The sequence below is a fragment of the Anarhichas minor genome, unplaced genomic scaffold, assembly GCF_050575085.1.
Source record: "Anarhichas minor isolate MPS153535 unplaced genomic scaffold, ASM5057508v1 ptg000003l, whole genome shotgun sequence".
In the NCBI taxonomy this organism is placed as follows: Eukaryota; Metazoa; Chordata; class Actinopteri; order Perciformes; family Anarhichadidae; genus Anarhichas; species Anarhichas minor.
Window position 1 is genome coordinate 1,050,822 of NW_027466449.1, and position 23,252 is coordinate 1,074,073.

Genomic DNA, 23,252 nt, shown 5'->3' on the forward strand with positions numbered 1-23,252 from the left:
GCCCCCCGGTCATCCATTGGCTGCTTATGTCCTGGCAATAGCGTGTGTGTGTGTGTGTGTGTGTGTGTGTGTGTGTGTGTGTGTGTGCGCGTGTGCGTGCGTGCGTGCGTGTGTGCGCCAGAATCAACAGAATGCTGTTTTTGGCTGGTTCTTGGAGCCATATTGTCGAGGTCTCTCACAGCTGTGGACACATTAAAGAGTATTGTTCAAGGCGAGGAGAGCATGGGGAAACATGCGCAATCTCACACACACACACGCACGCACACACATACATACACATCCCTCTTTCCTGTGTGAGCCTGCAGGAGACTCTGGGCTGGTATTGCGAGCTCCCCAGCAGCGGTTGCACAAGCCAGTTTGCGACTAAAAATGAGGATCGTGGCAGGTGCCCATTCATCAAAATCTCCTTCAGCCCTACCCCTTTTCTTTTCCCCGAGCACACACACACGCACACACTCACACCAAAAAAATAACAACACACAGACCCTCCCCCCCCGAAACATATCGCCCCTCCCCCTCCCCTCTGTCCTCTGCTTGTCTGCTCATTGGCAGCAGAGCAAACGCTGTCCCCATGAAAGAGAGGGCTGCACATCCTTGTGTGGAGCTCGATGCGCTTGTGTTTGTACATACTGAATCAGTAAACACAGTGTGTCGGCTTCACATGTGTGCCACTGCCGCTCGCGTCCTTTGTGTCGGAATATAGCATCAGAGGAGTCCTACGCGGAGCAAAGCCCACTGGCCTGTTTTTTTTTTTATTGCGAGAGCAAGGGTACGTCGACCTGAATGCAGTGCTGGTCGGGCAGCTGCTGTCCCTGGCTATCCTCTTCCCTCTCCTCTCCTCCTCCTCCTCCTCCACGGTGGTAATCCTTGCTGACACAACGCACAAAGGACTAAATGCTGGCCGCATCCTCCAGCAGCAGGGCTCTCTCCTCTTCTTCCTCCTCCAGCTCTGATCCTTTAGAGCCGGGCTGTACACCTGTACGGCCGAACGCTGCTTCTGTAAGACGGGTTTGCGACTGTATATCACATCTCTGGAATACCGGCCTGGATGCCCTCGTCCTCCACCCACTGTATCCCCCCCTCCTCCTCCTCCTCCTCCTCCTGGGCCGGTTCATTCAGGGAGCGCATCCGAACAGGACTTCAGCCCCGAGCAGGTGTTTTTTTCTTTTTCTTTTTTAATCTCGCTGGAAACCGGTAGGACCACCGGTAGCTTTTTTTTCTTCCCTTCACCATCTGATGCGTTTATGTAGCAGGAGGTAGGAGCTGCTTCCTCTCCTTCCCTATCTCTGTTTACCTTAATGTAAATCACTACACCAACAGGTAAACCAGCTAAACAGGACATGCTTTACTTATCAAGTGATGCAGACTATTTGGGTAATGCTAGCATGTCTTTCTTGGAAGACAGTGAGGTCCATGCGATGATGCTGTTCTTATTTTAAGATATATATTCTTCTCTTCAGTTTGAAAATGGATGAGATTGGCGTTCTGGAAATAAGACAGTCTCATGTGTCTTAAATGATACATGGCTGCTTCTGTTCTCCCTGTCTTAGACTGTCATAGGGGACAAATTAGCTGATTTCACTGTTTCCCTCCCCAGGAAGGTTAAAATAATCACGCGCAAAGACAACCTCACGCAGTCGGTGTACGTCCATGGCCATGCTACTACAATTGTGCCAGATGTCATTGCAATCTGTAGTTAAGCTAGCAGACGTGATAAGCAGGCAGACATCTGACTAGCACTCTCTCACTGTTTACAGACGGGTGACCATCAAACAGGCAAAACATTTCAGTGAACGTGTAAGTATGGTGATGTCAAAGTGGTGCAAGTAGTTTTTGGGTTTTAGCCTGTAGATCATTGATTGCCGGTAGCCTAATTACAGCATGGTTAGAGCCCCGGTTAGACTTACTTGAGTAGCTATTACCACATTAGGTACTTCATACTTAACTATATCACATAGACAATGGCTGATTGGATGATTACGTTGCTGGTAAGAATGCGTTGCTCGAAAAGATTGAATGATTTGTTTATTTCGGGTTGAGTGAATACAAATTGGGGTTGAGAGCTTGTGATGCGCATTTAGCAACATGTGACTGAATACTGACTTTTGAAATGACGTTTGACGTGAGGTCTAGGCCTGGACTGATAGAGCACAGCACTTTGGGTTTACAGTTGTTTGAGTTAAGCCCATTTTGCAAGAGACTAGCCTTAGCAAACAAAAGCAATGATCAACGCTTCCTCACACTACTGATTATGTGACACGACAATGCCCCGTTATTATTCAAACTAATGTATTTACCTGAAACGCAGTCCTCTTGTAGGATCAGCACTGCTTTTTTTGGAAGTTATTTCTTTACCTTACGCAGCCAGTATGTTGTTTTTTCCCAGATAAGGCATCAGGCTTGTCCAGTTCTTGAGCAACATCTGTCAAAGAAAAACAACAACCAACCAAACCGAGGAGAAAAGAACTGCATGTTCCAAAAACAGAGGGCAAAGCTCACCAAATAACTAGGACTCTGCCAGAAAAGGTTCACTCCCCCGTCAGTAGGATGACGACTTCATAGCGCTCAGGATCTCAGATGGTCCCGCTGGTTGACCCTGGATAATAGCAGAGCGAGGCTTTTAGTGTCCCGGCACACTGGAACCATACAGCTTCCAACATGTTCAAAAGTGGGCTGAAGATCATGGGGCGTGAGTATGGCAATCCACGATAATGTGATACGACAATCTTAGCACGGTGTCATGAAACGTACATCAGGTGTTTCCTATGTCTTGCTTTGCTGTGGTTGTTGGGAAAGGCTCCAGGGATAAAGTCTGCTGATAGGAATAAGTCCGCCGACAAAGCTTTGAAGATGTCCATGTACTACATTTTGGATTAGTTCCAATAGTTGATTATGTGTTATATAATTATTTTCCACACTCCGCAGCGCCTGTTTGAGTGAGATTTGTGAAAAGGAAGGTAGGCCGAGCGGAAGCCTGAAATGGGAAAATGGAGAGTCTAATTTTAGGCCCATCGCCCACTCTGAAGAAATCTTTGTAAATGTGTTATTTACTCGCGGTCCTTATTGATTTTCTTGAAAGTCCTCCGGCCACCAGATGATTCTGACATGAACCAGTTCCAGCAGGCTTTTTCTCTGATATTGAAGTTGATGAGGCTGAAGCCATAGAGCTTGTGTGTAGATCGCTCTTTGCTTAAGCATTTAGGTCCAGCGCATGCAAGCAGCCTCTTCTTATTAGACATGAGTGAGGATATGAGCCAGGCAAGACACACAGCACAAGTAGGCCTTCGCTGTTTCAAACAGTAGCACGTATCTGATGGCGCCGGGTCCGCCAGTAATAATACTCCTCCTGACTCATTTTCCTTTTCAGTGACTTTCATCAGTAGGTCTGCCTGCATGCTGGTTAAGAATCTTAAATGTGCTGTATATCTGCATAGTGAAACCATCATCTGTTGGTAGATGTAGTGACTGCGTGCAGATTTTCAGTTCTTCATTTTTTTGTATTTGTAGCATTCAGGAAATTGACCCAATCCAGTTACCACAAATGGTACAATACATCACTTTTTTGATTCCTCATCTTTACTGAAAACACAAGCATAATGTTTTTACAAAAATTTTATATTTTATACAATTGTCAATTTTATATTGATGTTTTGAAACACCACGTGTAGCAGTTAAAACAAACCAAGTCCAACCTTCATTAGCGTTAAACACCTACTTTATGGAAACCAATAATATTCCTGAGCGATATTCAAGCATTTGTTGACGGCATGTGTTTATTTGTGGTTGTGGCCCAACGCCTGGCTGGTTGTTTGTGTGAAGGAGGTCGACTCCCAGATTGGCCCTCATCATTGTTTATGACGGAAGCCAGACCATCTGTTATTGCAGGCAGAGAGCTCTAATCCCGCCTGCCTTTGTCGAATCTTTACGATTTTAACATTTTGATTCTCTTAACTTTCGATTATTGTTAAACTAGGCCAACTTTGACTTTGGTGAAGTTATTAATAACTAAATCTCTCGCCAAACTGTCTTTAAAGTTAGTGGTTTACCCTTATAAAGCCACTAGACTTTTGCTGCTGCTGCAGACAACATTACACAACACACAAGATACAGAAATGCATAAGTAAACAAAAATGGAAGCTGGAGTCCTCACTGTTTGGACCAGAAGTGTGTTTGTGCAAACAGCTGCTGAGGCTGCTTCACTTTATACATTGGCGGTCCTTCATTTCAACAAGCGGTAATATATTGGCTGGTGTGTAGTAATCGTACCCACTGCTGTTGAGGATGCAATTTTCTAGCAGTGACCATCTGTCAGCACCGAACAATAACGTGCATCGGGATTTAAGAAGATGAGGGTCCTTAAGTGCAGCTTGGAGCGTGTGTTCACTCTTAATGTAGAGGCAGAAGATGAAGCTCACACAGTAAGAAATGCTCTCCCTGTCGGTGTTGGATAGGAGCTTGTTGTGTAGATAGAGTCCTCCACTGAATGCCCTGTGCTGCATCTACTTGTCCAGCCCTGGTCTAAAATGATAATGATTAGATATCAGTGTGTTCCGCCTGAATCCTCTCTGGGAACACACAGTGTGGGGGCAGCAGAGTTGGTGACGTGGGAGGCGGTGGGTATATGTGTTTTGAATGTAGGTGGTAGGTTAAGTTATTTTTCGGTCTGTGTTCCTCAATCCAGAATGCTAGATAGGGGAACTGCTTTAGCGCAAATGTTGACATCTTGACAGATTCTCCTCCCTCGTGTGGTTTAAGTGTGCTGAGTGTCATCATGAGTGCATTCTCTGTTACTGGTACATCGACTTGGCGTTTCTTACGTCCATCCACACCCAGAATGGTGGGAGCTGTGAAAAAAAAAAAAAAAGCTCTCGTGTTTTCATGCTGATGGGTTTGATGATTGGTTGGGATATTATTTCAGTGCATAAAAGAGGCTAAGCTGTCATTTTTTGGACAGAAAATGGAGTGTAAGCAGCCTGCTTTCCCTCCTTTGATCCCCTACAGCCCATATGTTTTCATGCTTAAGCAGATGCCTTTAATACCAAAATTGTAATCTTGATAAGCGTGCAAGTGTAATCTCAGCCGTATTACAGACATCTGTCTGCCCTATTATTGATTTTTTTCCTTCTTTTTTTACACAAACCCTGGGACTGAACTATCAGGCTATACAACTTATAAATTACCAGATAAATGGAGGGTTTTTAGCAAGCGTAAGGCTTTTTTTTCACACAAATTTGGATAGATTTGAAAACGTTACTTATTGAAAGTTTCCTGTCTACAGCAGCATTTATAGATCATTTACTACATTTTTGCTGTCCACAGAAAAAACTCAAGTCCCTCCCTCGTCCTTGTGATTTAGATCAATGGTGGTTGTAAACAGGGAAATGGCGGATTAACACCACCATCTGCTAAGGAAGTCCTTGTAACATCCAACATCATAGCACTGCTTTCTGTGCAGTCTCTGCACGTAAACTGTTAAATAAAAAAATCAATACAATATCAAGAAACATAATGTTGCGAAGCTCAAGCGTATCGATATTTTCTCACTAATGGTAATGCCCGGCCTGTCGGCTTCTTCTTAATCTTTCTAGAAAGCGGACATCGTTATGCATGTTTGTGAAAGATTCATCACTCAATTTTCCTCCTCTACAATACAACACGCGAGGCCTCCCAGGTAGTGCTTTCGGATGGGGTGTTGATACACAGCAGGACCTGGATGTGAACAGTGAAAAGTGACAACAGTTCCTCTCCTCAGCAGACTTTCATCTTCTCTTTAAAAATCTCTTTTATGAAAGAAGCATAAACACAGGCAGATGATCCCAATGTCAAAGCTGTAGCTGTTGTGTGGACAAATGTTGTGCACTGTCCTTCAGTTTTACAAGCCTGCAGTTTTCCCTTTTCTGCAACCTCACAAACATTTCATTGTGGACACAGAAATAGCACTGCAGCATCAACAAGGAATGCTTTATATGTGTGTCTTGTTAATGGTGGAGATGGAACACTGCGTCAGTGTATAAAAAGAATGTTTTGAACCCCATGTGATTAGCGGACGTGATTGGAAGTCGCTGATGGTCGCTCCTCCTCGGCAGAAGTTCCTCTCTGTATCGCTGACTCAAGCTGCCACATGAATGCGGCTTCCTTCCTGTGTTAGTTTCTAGCACCCAGCGGCATTCATGAAAACACTGAAGTCATCCGTCACGGGTGTGAATGTGAAGGAGTTTCTTGTACGTCTGTCCTTGTGACAAGATTTTGACTATTTTTATGTCTTCTTTAGAATACTCTGGGATTTCACTACAGCCATGCCCGTACAAATGTGTGGGATGTGTACAAAGTTACATGAGTAAGACATTGGACGATATGAAAAATTCAAGTCACGATTATTCTGGCCAAAAAATGGGTGATTCACGATATTATCCCAAAAATCTAAATATGCTTAAAGCGGTTAAAATGGCTGCAAAACCAACATATTTGAATCATGTTACCATCAGAAACTATTGTTGTCATTGCATCACAGTTAGGACACATGTCTTTTTTTAGTGAAAGACAAACAATCTAAAATAAGAGCATCACAAATCATAACATCACCCTGTGTAGATAGAGGATTTTTCTTACATGCTTATTCTGGTACATTTTGAAATCAGGCTCTATTTTGCACTTCTCTGCCATGACAGCGAGCTCGACAGCTTTCTCAAGTCACTCTTGTGACGACACTCTCGATTGTCCCGATAATGGAAATTCACCACGATCAACTTATTGTGAGTGCGTATTGTGATCCGTGATATAATCCTATATCGTTCCATCCCTACACAGGAGCACTTTCTAACTTTTCATATCGTTTTGCTGTGTGTTAATGGCTTCCGCTTTAGATGTGTGTGTGTGTGTGTGTGTGTGTTTGTGTGGGTCAGGTCAGGGTCTGATTAGCGCAGCAGGGCGTAGCAGTCGTGTCCAGCTGCTCTCTCCAGAAATATGCCATGACACACAGCAAGGCCTTCAGTGAATGATCCACCAGCAAAGAGAAAAAGCATTGCTCTGAAATTAATGAGACATATGGTATGTTGCTTTATGAGTCCCTCAGCTGCCACTGACAGACTTGCAGTGAGGCAACACACAGGTTGTGTGGTTTGAAAGCGGTGGAAACGAACCCAAAATGTTCTGTGGGCTGAGTAAAGCTTTGCTGTGGATTCTAGACCAGTTGGTGAGGATCAGCTGTTATGTTAAGTATTGACTATGTAAAAGAAGATGCCAGTATTTAGTGCATTATATTGTTGTTACACCAATGTATCTACGTCTTTTGTACCTGCAGTGTCCTGCTGTGACTTTGCTGCTGCTTCTAGGTTTCATTGAGCCGTTCTCTTCTCTCTCCTCCAGTCACCCCCGACCTGTTCCCTGAAACACCCCTGGTGCCGTCCCTGCCCGCGATATCGGCGGCACGAGCCAGCCACGCTCAGAAGCCCCGGAGGCGCAGCAGCAGCGGGAGCGAGAGCGCCGCCAGGCCTCGGCCGTCGCGCTCGGCCCCCGGGCCGGGCCCCGGCAGAGGCAGCATGGAGGTGGGCATGCGTGCGGTGCGTGGCCTGGACTGGAAATGGGGGAACCAGGATGACGGCGAGGGCCACGTGGGCACCGTGGTGGAGATCGGGCGGCAGGGCAGCACTACGACGCCAGACAAGACCGTGGTGGTGCAGTGGGACAGCGGCACACGAACCAACTACCGCACTGGCTACCAGGGTTCCTTTGACCTGCTGCTTTATGATAACGCTCAAATCGGTAAGCACTCATGACTGGGGTTGTACTACAACACCAGAGCCAACTAGAACTGATTCTAGGTTGGAATGTACTTGTAGTATTCCAAAATGATTTAGATTATTTACAAAGATCTTCTATTATTACTTTATCTTTGAATGGGACCAAGCATTTAATGCCGCTAAACATGCAGAAATGAGACAAAAGGAAACCATATCAAAGCACCCACAAACGGGGAAATGGACCCCTAACTGCGCTGCCAAGCAAATAGCATCTCAGCGCTCCTGTGCTATTTGCACATATTTAAATGAGTTAATATTCGGTGCAACATTTGGTGCAAAACTTCCCACTTTCGATGCAAATTAGCCTCAAACAGTCCAATTCACAAAGACTGGCGCTATTAGCCACACGCAGTTACAGTGAAATTATTGGCGTCTTCAGAGACTTGGTGGTTACTGATGCTCATTTATAAATGGTCTCCACTCAAACTCATTTATTTTGGGACGCAATGACAAGAAAAATAATAAAGCTAATAAAGCTCCCATAAGTGTCAATACTGAAAAATACATGAGAAAAAAAAAAACAAGATTGAAAAATGTTTATTATATAAACGAATAAACCAATTATTCCTTCCCTCTCTCTCCTTTACCAAATCCTGGGCATACATTATTTCTTAATTGCCCTTAGGAGGTTTGGATGGAAGAGACGCTCTGACGAGCCCCTCCTGACAAGACCTCTGCCTCAGGCTGACTCTCACCCCTCACAAGCGACGCATTGGCCTCAAGCACATTCATACTTTGCCACGTGGATAGTTGCAATCAGACACAAAAGAAAGGGGCAAAGCGCTCTGGCCACGTTTATGCTGTAATTCAGACCGTGATACGGTGCAGAGAACGGTTGCAAGTGATGTGTAATTCACGGCGCTATCAGCGGCTGCAATCCAACGCTGCCTTTAACCTCATCAGACATCGTCATCATCCTGGGTTTCTGTAGAGTTTTACAGCCCTATGATTAAAATACAGGGGTTCATTTTAAGCACAATTCATGGTACTAAAGACTATCTCTCATATCAGCCATCCAGCTCTATTCTGGACTTGAATGACACATACAATAATGCAGGACTCATTAGCATTGTGCTCTATTTTAAAGCAACATTTCTCTGCCTCAGAAGCTCGCTCTTTAATGGAGTGAAAGAAGAAGAGGAAGAGGAGAAGAGATGATGAGCGAAGGGGGTGGGGGGTATTTGTGTCATGGTGCTTGTGCCTCAGTTCTTCCACATCGCATGATATGAGCCGCTGTGATAAGTAACAAGTCATAACCACACTCACCTTTCTTCCCCCACCTCTCCTTCCCCTTTCCAGGTGTGCGTCACTCCAACATCATCTGTGACAGCTGCAAGAAGCACGGCATCATGGGAATGCGATGGAAGTGCAAGGTGTGCTTCGACTATGACCTGTGCACCCAGTGTTACATGAACAACAAGCACGACCTCGGCCACGCTTTCGAGCGCTACGAGACGGCGCACTCCCAGCCGTGAGTACTGCGCCGCCACTTCCCCAGCACAGTTGATCCTTGTTTAAATTCTAATCATGTTGTCGTCCGTCACAAGGTCTCCGTTTCTCACAGGATGTAAGATCTTATTAGTGTCGTTTCCTCCAATTAATTATCGTTAGTCTGCCCTCTGTTTACACAGGACAGCAGGTCAAGGCAGGGCTTCAGCAATGTCGTCAGGTTTTCCACTTTTGTACATGTCTGCTTGTTTTACTACGTTTATAATGGTAAACTTGATGTATTGCCTGATTGTGTTCAGGATCTTTTATCCAGATAAAAGGCCGTCCAGATAATATCATTTATTTCCAAAAGACAGTTTTAAAATTTTTTTAAATTAACATCTAGCCTTAAGTCAGCTTCGGCAAACCACACGTGGCCTTGTTTGGGATGAATGTTTAGCGAGCTGCTTCCGAGTCGCCTACGTATCCAGATTACTGGAGTTCTCCCTTCAGAATCCACTCTTCTGCATCAGTTCACAGTAAAGCTCCAAACGGCTTCCGGCACTATCTGAATGTCAGCTGGATGGCCTGTTCTCGTTTTAACGAGGTGATATGTACGACCCAGATTTCTTCTAGAGTTTAGCCTGGTCCAGGTCTAACTCAGCTCCATGTATTTTCCTGTGCCTGCTGTCCAATGAAAGGTGCAAACAGGGGGTGGTAGTAATCAAGACTTGTTACTCTTTAGCTTATTTGATTAGATCAAAGATAGATGATAATAATAATAATAATAATAATAATAGATCCCTAGTTAGCTATTGGGTACAAAAGTGTATTTGCATTAAAGCCCCTGTGTAGGATTTGGGATTTTCTGACTTTGACCTTGTATTAAAAACATTACTGTCACAGACGTTCACTATTTTTAAATGTCAGTGAAATGGTTTAATTAAAACAGCAGTGCAGCAAATGAATCATTACACCCCTCGCTACAGATCTTGACCTGGTCATGACTTGAATCCAGTATTCTTGCAATCTCTCTGCTGGTTCACTTCCTGCTGTTGTGTTCTGTGATCACATCCTGACTATATGAGAAGTGTCTTAATTCAAGTCATGTTGGGTCCACAACCAACCATTTTGACTCTGATGGTTAAGGTGGAAATTGAGCTGCACACCAGTTACAGATTTTGGCTTTAAGTGAAACCCGGCCTGCAGTAATTATTTAGCGTTCTGACAGTAGCTGGAATCTCATTTCGTCTCCCACCACAGTTTCTCTTCAGAAGTATTGATTTGTCATTGAAGCCCAAATGTTTGGCTCAGCAGTGTCCTTCATTGTGGGGTTGTTTTTTATTGGTGGAACAAACTGCTTTATGTAACCCTCCGAACAGGTCAAAACAGGTCACTGCCTTCCATCTGTGGACGCTGCACAAATACTCGCCCATTCACATTCTGACCAGCCATTTTTCTTTTCAAGTTAGTTCAAGGAGACCTTTTTAATTAAGTTTTCAATACACGGACAGATGAGGATCTGATGTGTTTGATCATCGTTGACGTGGGTTAGAAAAGATGATGAGTAAAGCAACCCGCCTTCGTGAATAAATGTGTCAGATAGTGCTACTTTCAGCATCCGCATCTTTAATCTGAGTCATTTAAAGGTTGTACAGGAATCCGAAGCAGCTGTGATGCGTAACATTTGAGTGAGACAAAGCTAAACTTAGAATACTTGAAATTAGTCAAGAGATTACGATTCAGTGATATCATTGAGTTGTGTAATATTAAGGCGTATGTTAAAACCACAGACAAAAGTGTTTTGAATACTCAATCCTACTGTCAGAATTAGCTGTTTGGTCATTTTAAGATTATTATAGCAAGAATATTATAGGATTTCCTTCTGTGCTACATTTCTTAAATGGATGAATATACGCTTTAACGGATCGACGTCGCTGATAACAGCCGGGGCCTGTCTCAGTTATAGCTCTGGGGGAGATTATTCTCATTGAATCTGAGGCATGAATTCTCCATAAGTGGCAGAAAAGAATGTGACTCAGCCGAGGTCAGTCAACCAGCCGTGATGTAAATGACTTCAAACGTCACTGGTCCTGGCTTCTGTATAGTATTGTGTGTATTTATACATTTGTAGACAGCGCTTAGGATGTTGGTTTGGTGTGAATCATTGGCCGCTCTAAATATACAACGTAATGACAGCAGTGCCCTTTAGAGAGACTTCTTTTGCTCCTCTCGGTGTTCTAATAGTTTCTCTAAATTCTCCAATCTGTGTTTGGTTTGCCATCATACACCCCCTGGAGGTGACATTAAATCATATTTCAGCTTTCAGCAAACACATTTTGAAGTATTACATATTCGTGAACAGATTGTGTTTGACACTGTGGTATTCAATTGGATTGAAATTTAATCTACAGAGACAACTTTTAGTAAAAACGCAAACTTTGAATGGAATTGAGTCCGAACTTAAAATATTAAAGATTACATTTGTATTGGTTCTCTATGTCTTGTTTAGCTATGTCCAAATTTTCAAACTCAAAGGTTTAAGATTAGAAGAAACATTGATTGCTGCTTTGCTGAGTGTAATCTAATTTATTTGTTGCCCCCTTGTTGAGGAAACTAGTGAATGTCTGCGGATTGTGCAACAAAAACAAATTAAAATACTTTTTTTTAGGAAATGAAAAAGATTTTTGATCAACGTAAATCTCTCTCTCCTCGTCGGATGAGTGAAACAGGAGCACTCCACATTACGTGCTGCTAAACGCACACTGCTTCTTTATTTCTGGACCGCACTGACCCATATTTCACCGACAGCATTTCAAAAGACTCATTTATAATCTGGCTGTCATGGGACGCGCTTGATAGTTGCCTGGAAAGACAAATTTAGCTTAGTTTTATAACGAGTGGGGCTTCTTGTTGTGCCAGCAGTGATTTATGTAAGGAGACTGGAGTTTGGGCTTAACATAGTTAAGAGGGACATGTGGACCAAACATGTGTGAGGGTTTAATGACTATTTAAGAAGGCTAGATCTATTTGTAGTTCACTGACAGACTGTGGGGAGAAACTTCATCGGTGTCCTGAGGGGACAATGGGAAGTTGTCACCGCGACGAACTGCTGCAACTCACTGGCACTAGAGCTGCAACACCACCACAGACATGGTGTGAGACCAGAGCCGAATGTGCTGTACATGAGCGTTCCGTCGTAATTACAACAGATTGAAATAGATTAGCATGCTGAGACTCTCAGCTGTGCGGATTAGCATGTTAGCATTTTCAACTTCCTAAAAGACGTGTATAGATAACAGGTGCAAATCGAGGTGCTGCTCATGAAGCATCAAGCTGTGTACCAGCGTTACATTACATGATGTGTGTTCTCTCAACCCTCATTAGGGGCTTTTTTCTTTGTTAATGTGAATCTTCAGGATATTAGAATATTATAGATTATTTATTATTGTTTTTTGATCCAAACATTGCGAGGCTATACGCCACTCATGGCCGCTCAGTGTTCTGAATCTTGCCTTTGCTCAAAGTGAATACGTTTACGGCGCTTTGACACACGTGTGTGTGTACATGCTGACGGTGCTCAGGGCAGCATATGCTTGTACCATGTGTTTACGAGGAGGTGGTTGGTATGCAGCTGGTTAATCGGCTCTTCAACACACAAACAACACACACACGCAGTTCCAGGGGACATATTCGGTCAACGCAATGCCTAATCCTCCCCTTGCACAGCAATGCACACTGCAGCTATAGTCGTAACGTTTTAAGGAGCACCATCCAACCCCGACCCCACAGTCTGCAAGCCAGAATTGCTGCTGTCCGCTGTCTTTTTCAATGTAAGAGAAAAGGGTTTGGATTTGTGTTTCCGCTATAGTAAAGGGTCCACCGACCCTAGGTCTGATCCTGTCTAGGAGCAGGGGGGGTGGGGGGTGTGTGTGTGTGTGACATTTGGCCTGAGCAGGATTAGAAGTCTTGATCCCTTGAAAGAGCTGTTGTCTTTCTCAGAGTAGCTACTCTGGCAAACAACAGGTCACAGTCTGAGGTCATGTTTCCAGAGACATCTGTCAGTTTCCATCCTCTTTACGACTGAAATAATTCTTGGTCGAGTTTTGGGAATAGTCTTTTCTCCCACTAATCAGCTCTCCCGTCATAAACCAGTATTATATATTTTCAATCAGTCCTTCCGGTCTGTACTAAATCAGCTTAGTGCCGTGGAGACGTTGGCACAGGTTGCCAAATTCTCTCTTATGACCCTTAATGCTACAGGTTCAGGAAGTTTACAATGAGTTTGTACAGACCCTATATACTTTATTTACAACATAGGTTCTTGTATCTCCGTATATGACAGGCGCATCCTCTGCTGGCCTGCTTGCTGATAGCTCTGCTTTCCATGGATTAGGCTCAAAGCTCTGTTTACAGAGACACACAGACCTGTCCAAGCCCAGACCTGCTTCGAGATTTAGCGTTACTTGGCTCTAGGAGCCAAATGTACTGCCGTTTCCTGCTATCACACCCAGGAACCTGGAAAATCCGGCCAGTGACGGGGGATGAAGTCAGCCAACGCTAACTTTAAGTAAAAGCCCAGCGCTAGAGAAACGTGGGAGCAGCAAAGCCTCGATGAGGCTCCCTGAGGACGACAGGTCTCGCAAGGCTCTCCTCTTCTTTTGAGCCCGTTGGATTTTATATGACTTTGAGTCTATCCAAAAAGCTGTTCGGTTTAAATGGAAGCTGGGGTTTGATCTCGTCGAGGAAGTATGGGAATAGGCAGCTCGTTTGCACCAAGATCTGATCAAATCTTCACCATCAGGTATGTCAGAGTGTCTGAATCTTTGAATGAATTTGAGGCTGTTGGTCAGTGCGTTAGATAGTCGAGTTTTGACACTGATCAAAGCAGCTTTGCATAGGTTTCCTGGATTTTTGTTTTTATTTATGCGGAAATCCTATCAGAAAAAATATCTCGTTTTAAGGAGGGTTTATCCTGCTTATCTCTTGACCACTTGTGGAAGAACTACCGGTTCACCACAGGTAGCACTGTGCACGTTATGTATTATGGTGAGGCATGATGAATGTATGCATGTGTACATGAGAACTCCACCTGGGTTTAGAGTATCCATTTGGGTTTTATCTAGTGTGTCCTGCATGTTCAGTTTTATCATACGTCTGTTCTTCAGGAAAGCCTGTAAGCTACACAGGATGAATCTGTTGAGTTTTGATCTGTCCGTCTGTTAATGGGCTTTTTGTTCATCGGAGTTTTGCGACAGCATTTTTCAAAATTCTGCAGCGTGTCCATTGGTCCTCAATGATGTTTTTCACTAGATCATTTGCATTTCATAAGCTTGTAATGATTAACAGATCAATCAGTCACTTGACTAATATTTAAACCTTAATAACTGGAATCCCTAATCATGACCAGTGTTTAATGAAGAAATATATTTGCTCGGAAGTACTTTGATACTGACTTTTGGGGCTTGTGTCTGCCGAGGCTTGCCACAGATTCAAAGCTGTTCCATTGTTTCGTTGGGTTTTTAATACGCATACTTGGACCATGTTTGGTACTGAGGAGTTCATATTGGGTCTTAACATTGTCTTGGACAGTCCGTAGAGCAGTTTGTTCAGCTGTGTCTCCATGCTCTTATCACAGAGTGTGCTTGGCACCGAGGCAGAACCTCCCGCGGATCATCCTCAAAGGAATCTTCCAGGGGGTTAAAGTGGTTCGTGGACCTGACTGGGATTGGGGCAACCAAGACGGTGAGTTGTGTATGTATGTGTGTGTGGGGGGGGACCTGTTCCAAACCGCTAACTTGGTGCTGCCGACTCAGCAGGCCCCCTACCTTCTTGAGCATGGAGCTGTACGTCTTCAAAGTGTTTCACCATCCACAACCCATAATAACATTCTAACCTCACGTCTCTTTTTAACCCACAAAATGTTGTGTCAGTGTGTGTGTGTGTGTGTGTCTGCGTGCATTTATATTGCCAGTGACTCATCTGAGTCTGTTCCACAGATGTGCCCGTGTCTTTACAGAGTCCTTGTTCTGTAACATTTGTATTCTTTGTTTTTCTTTTTCCAGCCCTATGTAGTGGCATAAACTGAGAAGCCCCTTCACTTAAAATATAGTGTGTGATGCAGGTGTTAAGAAAGTAGAGAATGGATATTATGGCTTCCACTAATATATGCAGTTTTACATTATGTGACAAACATTGTTGCTGTTTAGAAAAAAAATTGGCCCTCTTTCAGATACAGCTGGCTAATATTTGAAATAGTTTAAATAATAATTGAAAGCCCTTTATAAGTGGGCTAAATTAAAGCCCTTTAATGTTCCTGTTAGGAAAAAAGAGGGAATGCTAATATGTCTTTAATGTTTCCTGATCTGGGGGTCATCGTTGTCTCTGAGAATAGCAACGCTCCCTTTTTATGGGCTAGAGCGAATGAGTCCAAAATCAACGCCCTGGGGTTTCGGTTAAGTCACTCATCAGGCTTAATAAATGGTGTATGCGGTTAGCACATACAGGAAGCTCCGAGCATGCTCAGAAACCCCCCCAGCCCACCGTGTAGTCGTACGGGTCTCTGCTTTAGCTGGCGTGGATAGGCGCTGAGGCAGCGTGATGACTTTAATGGCCCAACATGAGTTTTCTTACAACATGAAACTTGTTCTATAGATCTGAGACCTTCTTGTGAAATGTTTTTTTATTGTTTAATGGTGATTCTTGTTTTTCACTATGATGTTTATGTGTTGGAATCAAGATGGGGAATTGTGTCTTGTCAGGTGTTTGATTGGACTGGGCTAGCTCTAGAAAATGGAAGTGACTGACACTTTATGGCTCTACAGGGAAAATGTTTCTTCCACACCTCTGTGTCTGTCATCTCATTTGTCTCATATGTCCTCATTGTGCTTGTCAAATTTGGCTGTGGATAATTACATGCGCTTCTCTGTTGCTCACACATTTTTCTCCTGATCACAACACACCGAGCTCCAATCTCTATCTAACAACGTTTCCTTCTTTAATGAGATGCATTTTTATTTCACTGCCTTTTATCTCCCACTCCTCCCACACAGCGATGCTTTATTGTTTCTCGCATATCTTGTGTTTGTATGTGTGCATTTTTGGGTGTGTAGGCGGGGAGGGTAAGGTTGGGAAGGTAGTGGACATTCGCGGCTGGGACACGGAGTCTGGTCGCAGCGTGGCCAGTGTCTCCTGGTCCAATGGCACCACCAATGTCTACCGAATGGGCCACAAGGGCAAAGTAGACCTCAAATACGTGTCCGACGGCCAAGGAGGCTTCTATTACAAAGATCACCTACCAAAGCTCGGTAAGGCAGACCCATTCCTGTTTCTTAGTATGCTCTAAGTCATTTATTTCTCAGTTGTTTAAGGGAACATTAGACGTGAAGCAGTATATTTGACAGATATTGGCCTTCATGAATAATCTGATACTAGTCTGTTATGTCACGTATTGCAGATAAGTGGAAGTCAGCCCTCCACTTAGGAACTGGTTCATCAAAAACATATTTGGTGTCAGTTTATGGCGCGTATATTTGTAATGTTTTGTTGTATTTTTGCATGACATTTTAGAACATTACAACGCTGTAAATATAAATGTTATTAGAAAACATAGACATATACACTTCTAGTGTTGTGTCTCACACAAGTCTCCAACATGACACCTGTCCATCCAGGAGAGCACGCGGAGCTGCAGCGCCAGGAGAGTGCTGACAGCCACTCCTTCCAGCAAAGCGACAAGGTCAAATGTCTCTTGGAGGTGGAGATCCTGCGACAGATGCAGGAGGGCCACGGAGGGTGGAACCCCAAAATGGCTGAGGTATTAAAGTCTTCCCTTCTGCCAGAAAGACAAATCGCACAATTCCAAACATATTCACAACAGACGATACAATAAACTCCCTGCTTAATTTGTCTATAACGTAAAAGTACAAAGTGTACAAACATGTTTTTTCCAGGAAGTTGTCTTTGTCCTTTGCGCATAGTATGTACTCTTTATGTTTTAGACATAAACATGCCCTCACAGTCAAAACACACGAGCCTCTTGAGCCTTGCATCCAGATTATTTATATAAGTGGCTCAGATGGATGTTGGCGTGCAACAGAGTGAAAGGAAACGGAGCGTCCAATTCTCAAATCACAGCTGCTAAAGGGAACATTAAGGTCACAGCCATGCAGAGGGAGACCCTGGGTGAAACTAGTCTATTTGTGTTTGCAGTACATTTGCCGGATCGGGACTGTACATAGAATCACTGACCGAGGAGACGTCAGAGTCCAGTACAGCAACAACATCCGCTGGACTTTCCATCCTGGGGCCCTCACCAAGGTACTGAGAACAGAGAACCAGAGGATCTTACAGTGGGATCTGGTGTGGTTCAGAACTTCAGTTGGATTATCGGTTTGTTTTTTCAGCTGATTTTTATAGCGTAGTAAGTTTGTCCATCTTTCTTTCCACTAGGTGAACACTTTTGGAGTTGGCGAACTAGTCAAAGTATTGGAGGACATCGAGAATGTGAAGAGACTGCAGGCGGGCCACGGAGAGTGGACAGACAGCATGGCTCCTGTATGCTCATTTAGCCTGATAATAGATAGTAGCCCGATAGTACTAACTCTTCATGGTGTTTCAGCGTTAGCTATGGAGGTGTGGTTCATGACATACTGTGGCTCGAGTCAGACTTGTGTCATGCATCTTTAAACTAAGGTCATGATGACTTGAGAGTTGACTAAAATCAGAAAAGACTTGTAACTCAACTCAGGACATAATTAGGACGTAAACCTGTTGACTTGGAAAGATAATCCAATGGTTTATTATTATTTACTATATTTATTAATTATACTAACTGTCACTAATAGGGAGAGACATTTTTTATGGCATTAAATGTGGTAAGGGGTGCATGATAACTTACGTCTTGACTTGGGACTTGACTCTGGACTTTCATGTCTCGAGATGCAACTTGACTTATAGGTTTTCATTAAAGACTTGAGACTTGCAAAACAATTGTTTTGTCTCACCTCTGTATTCTGGTATATTCAGGTTACCCCCTGTCTGTGTGCATGATGTTAACCGTGTCACAAGTAAAGCCTTCATTTGGCAGACCTCCCTCTGAATTATAAGTGACGCACTTCCTGAATACTAAGTTTACATCAGGATGTAATCAAGTTAAGAGCCGCTGCCTCGAAAGCAGCCTGGTCATTTACCCAGAGAGGCACAGAAACTGGTCCTTTTTTAAAAACCATGAATAGTTTCTGCTGGATTAGCTTTTCCCGCTCCTTGTTTCTTTATCTGTCCATGTCAACCTTCTCCCTTGTTTTTTAACTTTAAAAGGCCCTTTCTCACCGACCCATGCCACATCCACCTTACTTACTGTTGCTCTCCTAGGTGCTTGGCCAGGCCGGGAAAGTGTTGAAAGTATATGCTGATGGTGACCTACGGGTGGCGTTTGCAGGCCAGACGTGGACGTTCAACCCAGCGTGCCTCTCGTCCCAGACCGTGGAGGTGGACGCCAACCTCATGACAGCCGAGAACCCCAACGAATCTGGAAGTAAGCCGAGACGGGGGGGGCCCATCTCTAACCCTCCAGCTCCAGCTTTACCTTCTGCATGCATTCATTCATTCTCACCCTGCCCTCACTGCAGCTCTGTCTCTGCCTACTTATGCTTTCACATACAGGCTGCAACTGTGGTGTTAATGTCCACAGTCACGCCATTTCCTGTTCGTCTTTTTTTTTTTTCAGCAGTGTGTGTTTACGAGGGTGTCACTTCTTGAAATGTTCTTCTCCATTGCATGTCATGATCCTGCACGCTGACAGCGAGAGGCTTTGGCAGCGCAGCAGACATTTGTCATCATGTCAGAAGTTCCCAGCAGTCTCCTAATCATGACTAAATCTGTTCTGTGCGCGTGTTCACCTCAGCGGATGGCAGCTTGACAACAGAGTGATGTGAATGTGTGTGCGGTCAGATTGCACTGCATGGAGGTGCATTTTGAGCCATTCCTGTGGTTTTGCATTGAGCTCAGCTTTGACAAGCCCATTAACCCGTGTGTCTGCTGTTTTAGCCCTCTGGAAGGCTTTGCACCACCTTCTACCTATACCTTTTGTCTCTCTTGTCTGTCCCCTTTTCACAACCTTTTCCTTCTCCCTTTTAACTTGCTCTCCATCTGCCTATGTCTCTGTTCAGGTACTGTCATCTCAGTGTTGGAGAAGCTGCTGTCTCAGTCCACAGAACAGGACAATCCCAGCCGGCTGGTCATTGAGGCAGCACACGGCAGTGCCAACAAAGTGCGGGAGTTGGTGCTGAAGTATCCTGACAAGGTTAGTGCAGCACTCCTTCTCTTTGCTGCAGTCCACTGCCCATTCCAAGAGCTCTTTCCACCAGGACACCAAGGCTGGGGGCGGGGAATTTAAGGGCTCGTGACCACACTACTTATCTGGTAGTGAACCAGATAAGGCAAGGGCTCGCTGTACACTGACATTTGCCAGTCTGTTCGAGGAAGCGACTCCAGACCGTTCACATTTTCACACACTACTCTAATATCTCTATTGAGTTTGTGCCGTGACTATAATACTCTATGTGCAATAAACAATATGTTGCTCTTGGGAACGTCAGTGACTCCCTTATTAAATGATTTTCACCCACAAAAGAGTGTACAGTTTCTCTTATTTATATATATATATATATATATATATATATATATATATATATATATATATATATATATATATATATATATATATATATATATATATATATATATATATATATATATATATATATATATATATATACACACAGTTGTGTGAAAGTGTTTGCCCCCTTCCTGATTTCTTATTTTTTTGCATGTTTGTCACACTTAAATGTTTCAGATCATCAAACAAATTTAAATATTAGACAAAGATAACGCAAGTAAACACAAAATGCAATTTTTAAATGAAGGTTTTCATTATTAAGGAAAAAAAAAAAAAATCCAAACCAACTGACGGTATGAGAAAGAGAACTGAGATAATGACAATTTAGGGATGCTACTACTTAAAAAGGTGAAAATGATATCATCTCAGTATGTCGCTCCTGGTAAACAGGTTTTCAAACCAACATGGTTTGTTATAATCAGGTTAGTAAACCAGAGTCTGAAAAGAGCACACATGTGCAATCACAGTTTGAACTCCATGCTAATTAAGCTAAAATGAATCATGCTAACTTGAGTTGTCAACCTAAACCATATGTTTATAGACTGTATATATCAACCATCATTACACATTATGTGCTGTGGGTTTACAACACATGTTATAATTGCCTTTCCTAATGACTAATGACATTCTAAAATGTATAATATTATCTGAGATGTTTTTTTTTTTAAATGAGTGAGAAAAGTAATAACGTGTTGCTCAATTAAATAAAAGTTAATTTTAAGTCCTTGTCTTGTTGCGTTCTACACGACTACATTTCTACTTGGCGTTGACTAAACTACTTATTAGGATTATGTGTCGAGTGTATGACGAACAGGGTTGTCGCTCATGCCCAGATTATTTCCAGCCAGTCTTTGTTCAGCTCTGTTAGTGTCTCGGGCCGTCGTCGCCACTAATGAATCTTCCACCACGGTGGTGTTCCTGGCAGGTGGATATAAAGAACCAGGGCAAGACTGCACTGCAGGTCGCTGCTCACCAAGGCCACATGGAGGTGGTGAAGGCCCTGCTGCAGGCCAACAGCTCCATCGAGGTCAAGGATGAAGATGGAGACACAGCATTGCACTACACTGCCTTCGGGTGAGGACACACACACATTTTTCCTGCACACAATTGACAAAGGTGCAACACACACACACACAGACACAGACACACACACACACACACAAGTTGCAGCTCTGCTCCTTGAGGGTTTAGAAAGGAGACTGACAGATGTACAGTAGAGCTCTGGCCTGTCTTTCCTTGTAATGTGATAATCCATTCACAGAAGTGGCAGCATTAAGTGCTGCCCTAATCAGTCGGCTATGTCTCCTCCTCTCACCACATTAACACATGCTCAGGAAGTCTCTTTGGGAATTTACACTTGCTGTCAAGCCAACAAATGTTGCAGCAGTCGTACAGCATGCAAAAACAAAATTGCAGAGTTTAAAAAGGGTATTTGTGTGACTTAGCGTGCAAACCCTTGAGCTTTGTGTAGCTCCCAGTAGGTTTTCAGAATAAGCCAGTGAGATTTGATATACTGGTTTGAATTATCTTAATGGAAAGCACTGCTCAGACATGTAGAATCACGAAACTGAAATGGATGACAGTGAGGATTTAATCTGCGTTTGTCTTTTTCTGTTTATGGTGTCTTCCCGTTTAGTAACCAGGCAGAGATCACACGGCTGCTATTGAGCAAAGGGGCAAATGTCAACCTCCTGAACAACTCCATGTGCACGGCGCTCCACATTGCCGTCAACAAGGGCTTCACTGACGTGGTGCGAGTGCTGACCGAACATTCGGCTGACGTCAATCTCCAGGTGAGAGGGCCTAGCACACCTGATACCTCCAGATCGAACGTTGATTAGAATTTGTCGCCCTACAAACTAAGTAGTGATTTTTGTTGTTTGTTTAATTCTGAGCTTCTCTGACAGTGTCAGTCATCTGCTATACACATGTCATGAGCAACTCACATGTTGTCCTTCCAAGCAGATGACAACAAACATAAATACATTTATGGTGATTGAGTGTGACCCTGATACATTTCAGCCCTCATACTCATTAATGCAATTTAGTGTCTCTTTTAAGGCATTTTCCAGACTGTCTAACGTGCCTGCAACCAGGCCCCGGATCCACTAACAACAATATTTTTCTGCTTGAGTGGTGTAGCTACTCAGTACAAAACATCATGTAGCAGCCCACAGTTTGCTTTAGTTTGTGCCATAAATAAACTGAATGGACTGTAGCATCCTTCACATTAATATAGACACAAAATTAGTATACACAGTCTAGATTTCAGGATTACAACAAAGTATTTTAGTACAAAGAAAATGAGTAGGATACCTTTCACAACTGTAATCATTTGAATAATGCAGCTGTGCTATGCTTGTGTACACTTTCATTTCCAATATATGCTGTAAACAAATGTCTGGTGGGTTTAATGTAAACCTATAACATGTTAAACAACAACAACAACAAAAATGTTTCTCACACAATCAGGATTCATATGGGGACACACCGCTCCATGACGCCATTGCTAAAGATTTCCGAAATATCATCGAGATCCTGGTGTTGGTGCCCAACATTGACTTCACACAGCAGAACCACAGAGGCTTCAACCTGCTGCACCATGCTGCCCTCAAAGGAAACAAACTGTGAGTGGAGATCGCGTCCGTAACTTTGTACGTTTTTAAAGCTTGGTTGTGACATCAGATTAGATATTGAAACATGAGAAGGTGGGTATTTACCCAGGCGCTTCAATAGAGTGGGGATTTTCTTGGAGTCATCATCTAGCAGGATTAGTGGAAGAGCATCTTGTGTTTTTTTTGTAATGCTCCAACAACCAGCCTTGGTGGTGCCTTATGACTTACCATAACTAGATAATGGTTAACAATAGCAAAAGGAGGAACAGATCAGCACTAGTTTGGAGTAGTCTTATTTTTATATATTTTTGAATGGGTTCAGTGAGATCCAGTTTAGTTCAGTTGAACCAGAATCATCAGTGCTGACATTTTTTTTTTAATCCCACAAATCTCCAAGTCTCCTATAATATGAGCTTGTTAGCCAATCAGTATGGACTAATGACAGCCATGTTATCTGGTAGTTTGAATGCACGTATCTGCCTGGGAAATGATGGTTTATGGGTGTCAACTGAGGACTCGCAGGTCAACACTAATACGTAACAGATAGAGAGCTCATCTCCCACACAGCTTCTGCTGCTGTCAGCAGGCTGCCAGTCGATATCAGGCAAAAATGCAACATTTACTTTTGCACCCTGGTTCTCTACACATCGACTTGTCCTCCGAAATTTGTCCCAAACTGCATTCTGTGTAGTCATTTTTCAGCAATGCAGAACACATTTGTATTTTATGAAT

At 43.4% G+C, this 23,252-nt stretch overlaps 1 protein-coding gene across 4 annotated transcripts in view; it reads left to right on the forward strand.

Moving 5' to 3' along the window:
* Nucleotides 1–23,252, forward strand: part of mib2 (MIB E3 ubiquitin protein ligase 2) — a 39,245-nt gene that overhangs the window by 3,857 nt on the left and 12,136 nt on the right. The window contains exons 2-14 of one of the 4 annotated variants that reach the window (XM_076092715.1): nt 2,387–2,689; nt 7,366–7,761; nt 9,099–9,270; nt 14,866–14,972; nt 16,340–16,534; nt 16,901–17,043; nt 17,439–17,546; nt 17,679–17,783; nt 18,600–18,762; nt 19,397–19,530; nt 20,831–20,979; nt 21,542–21,698; nt 22,378–22,532. In XM_076092715.1, the coding sequence (XP_075948830.1) occupies nt 2,659–2,689; nt 7,366–7,761; nt 9,099–9,270; nt 14,866–14,972; nt 16,340–16,534; nt 16,901–17,043; nt 17,439–17,546; nt 17,679–17,783; nt 18,600–18,762; nt 19,397–19,530; nt 20,831–20,979; nt 21,542–21,698; nt 22,378–22,532 (2,015 nt within the window). In that variant the 5' untranslated portion in view covers nt 2,387–2,658. Of the gene's footprint in view, nt 1–2,386; nt 2,690–7,365; nt 7,762–9,098; nt 9,271–13,600; nt 14,032–14,865; nt 14,973–16,339; nt 16,535–16,900; nt 17,044–17,438; nt 17,547–17,678; nt 17,784–18,599; nt 18,763–19,396; nt 19,531–20,830; nt 20,980–21,541; nt 21,699–22,377; nt 22,533–23,252 lie in introns of those variants that run through there. The other 3 variants (XM_076092716.1, XM_076092717.1, XM_076092718.1) reach the window with 3 other exon arrangements.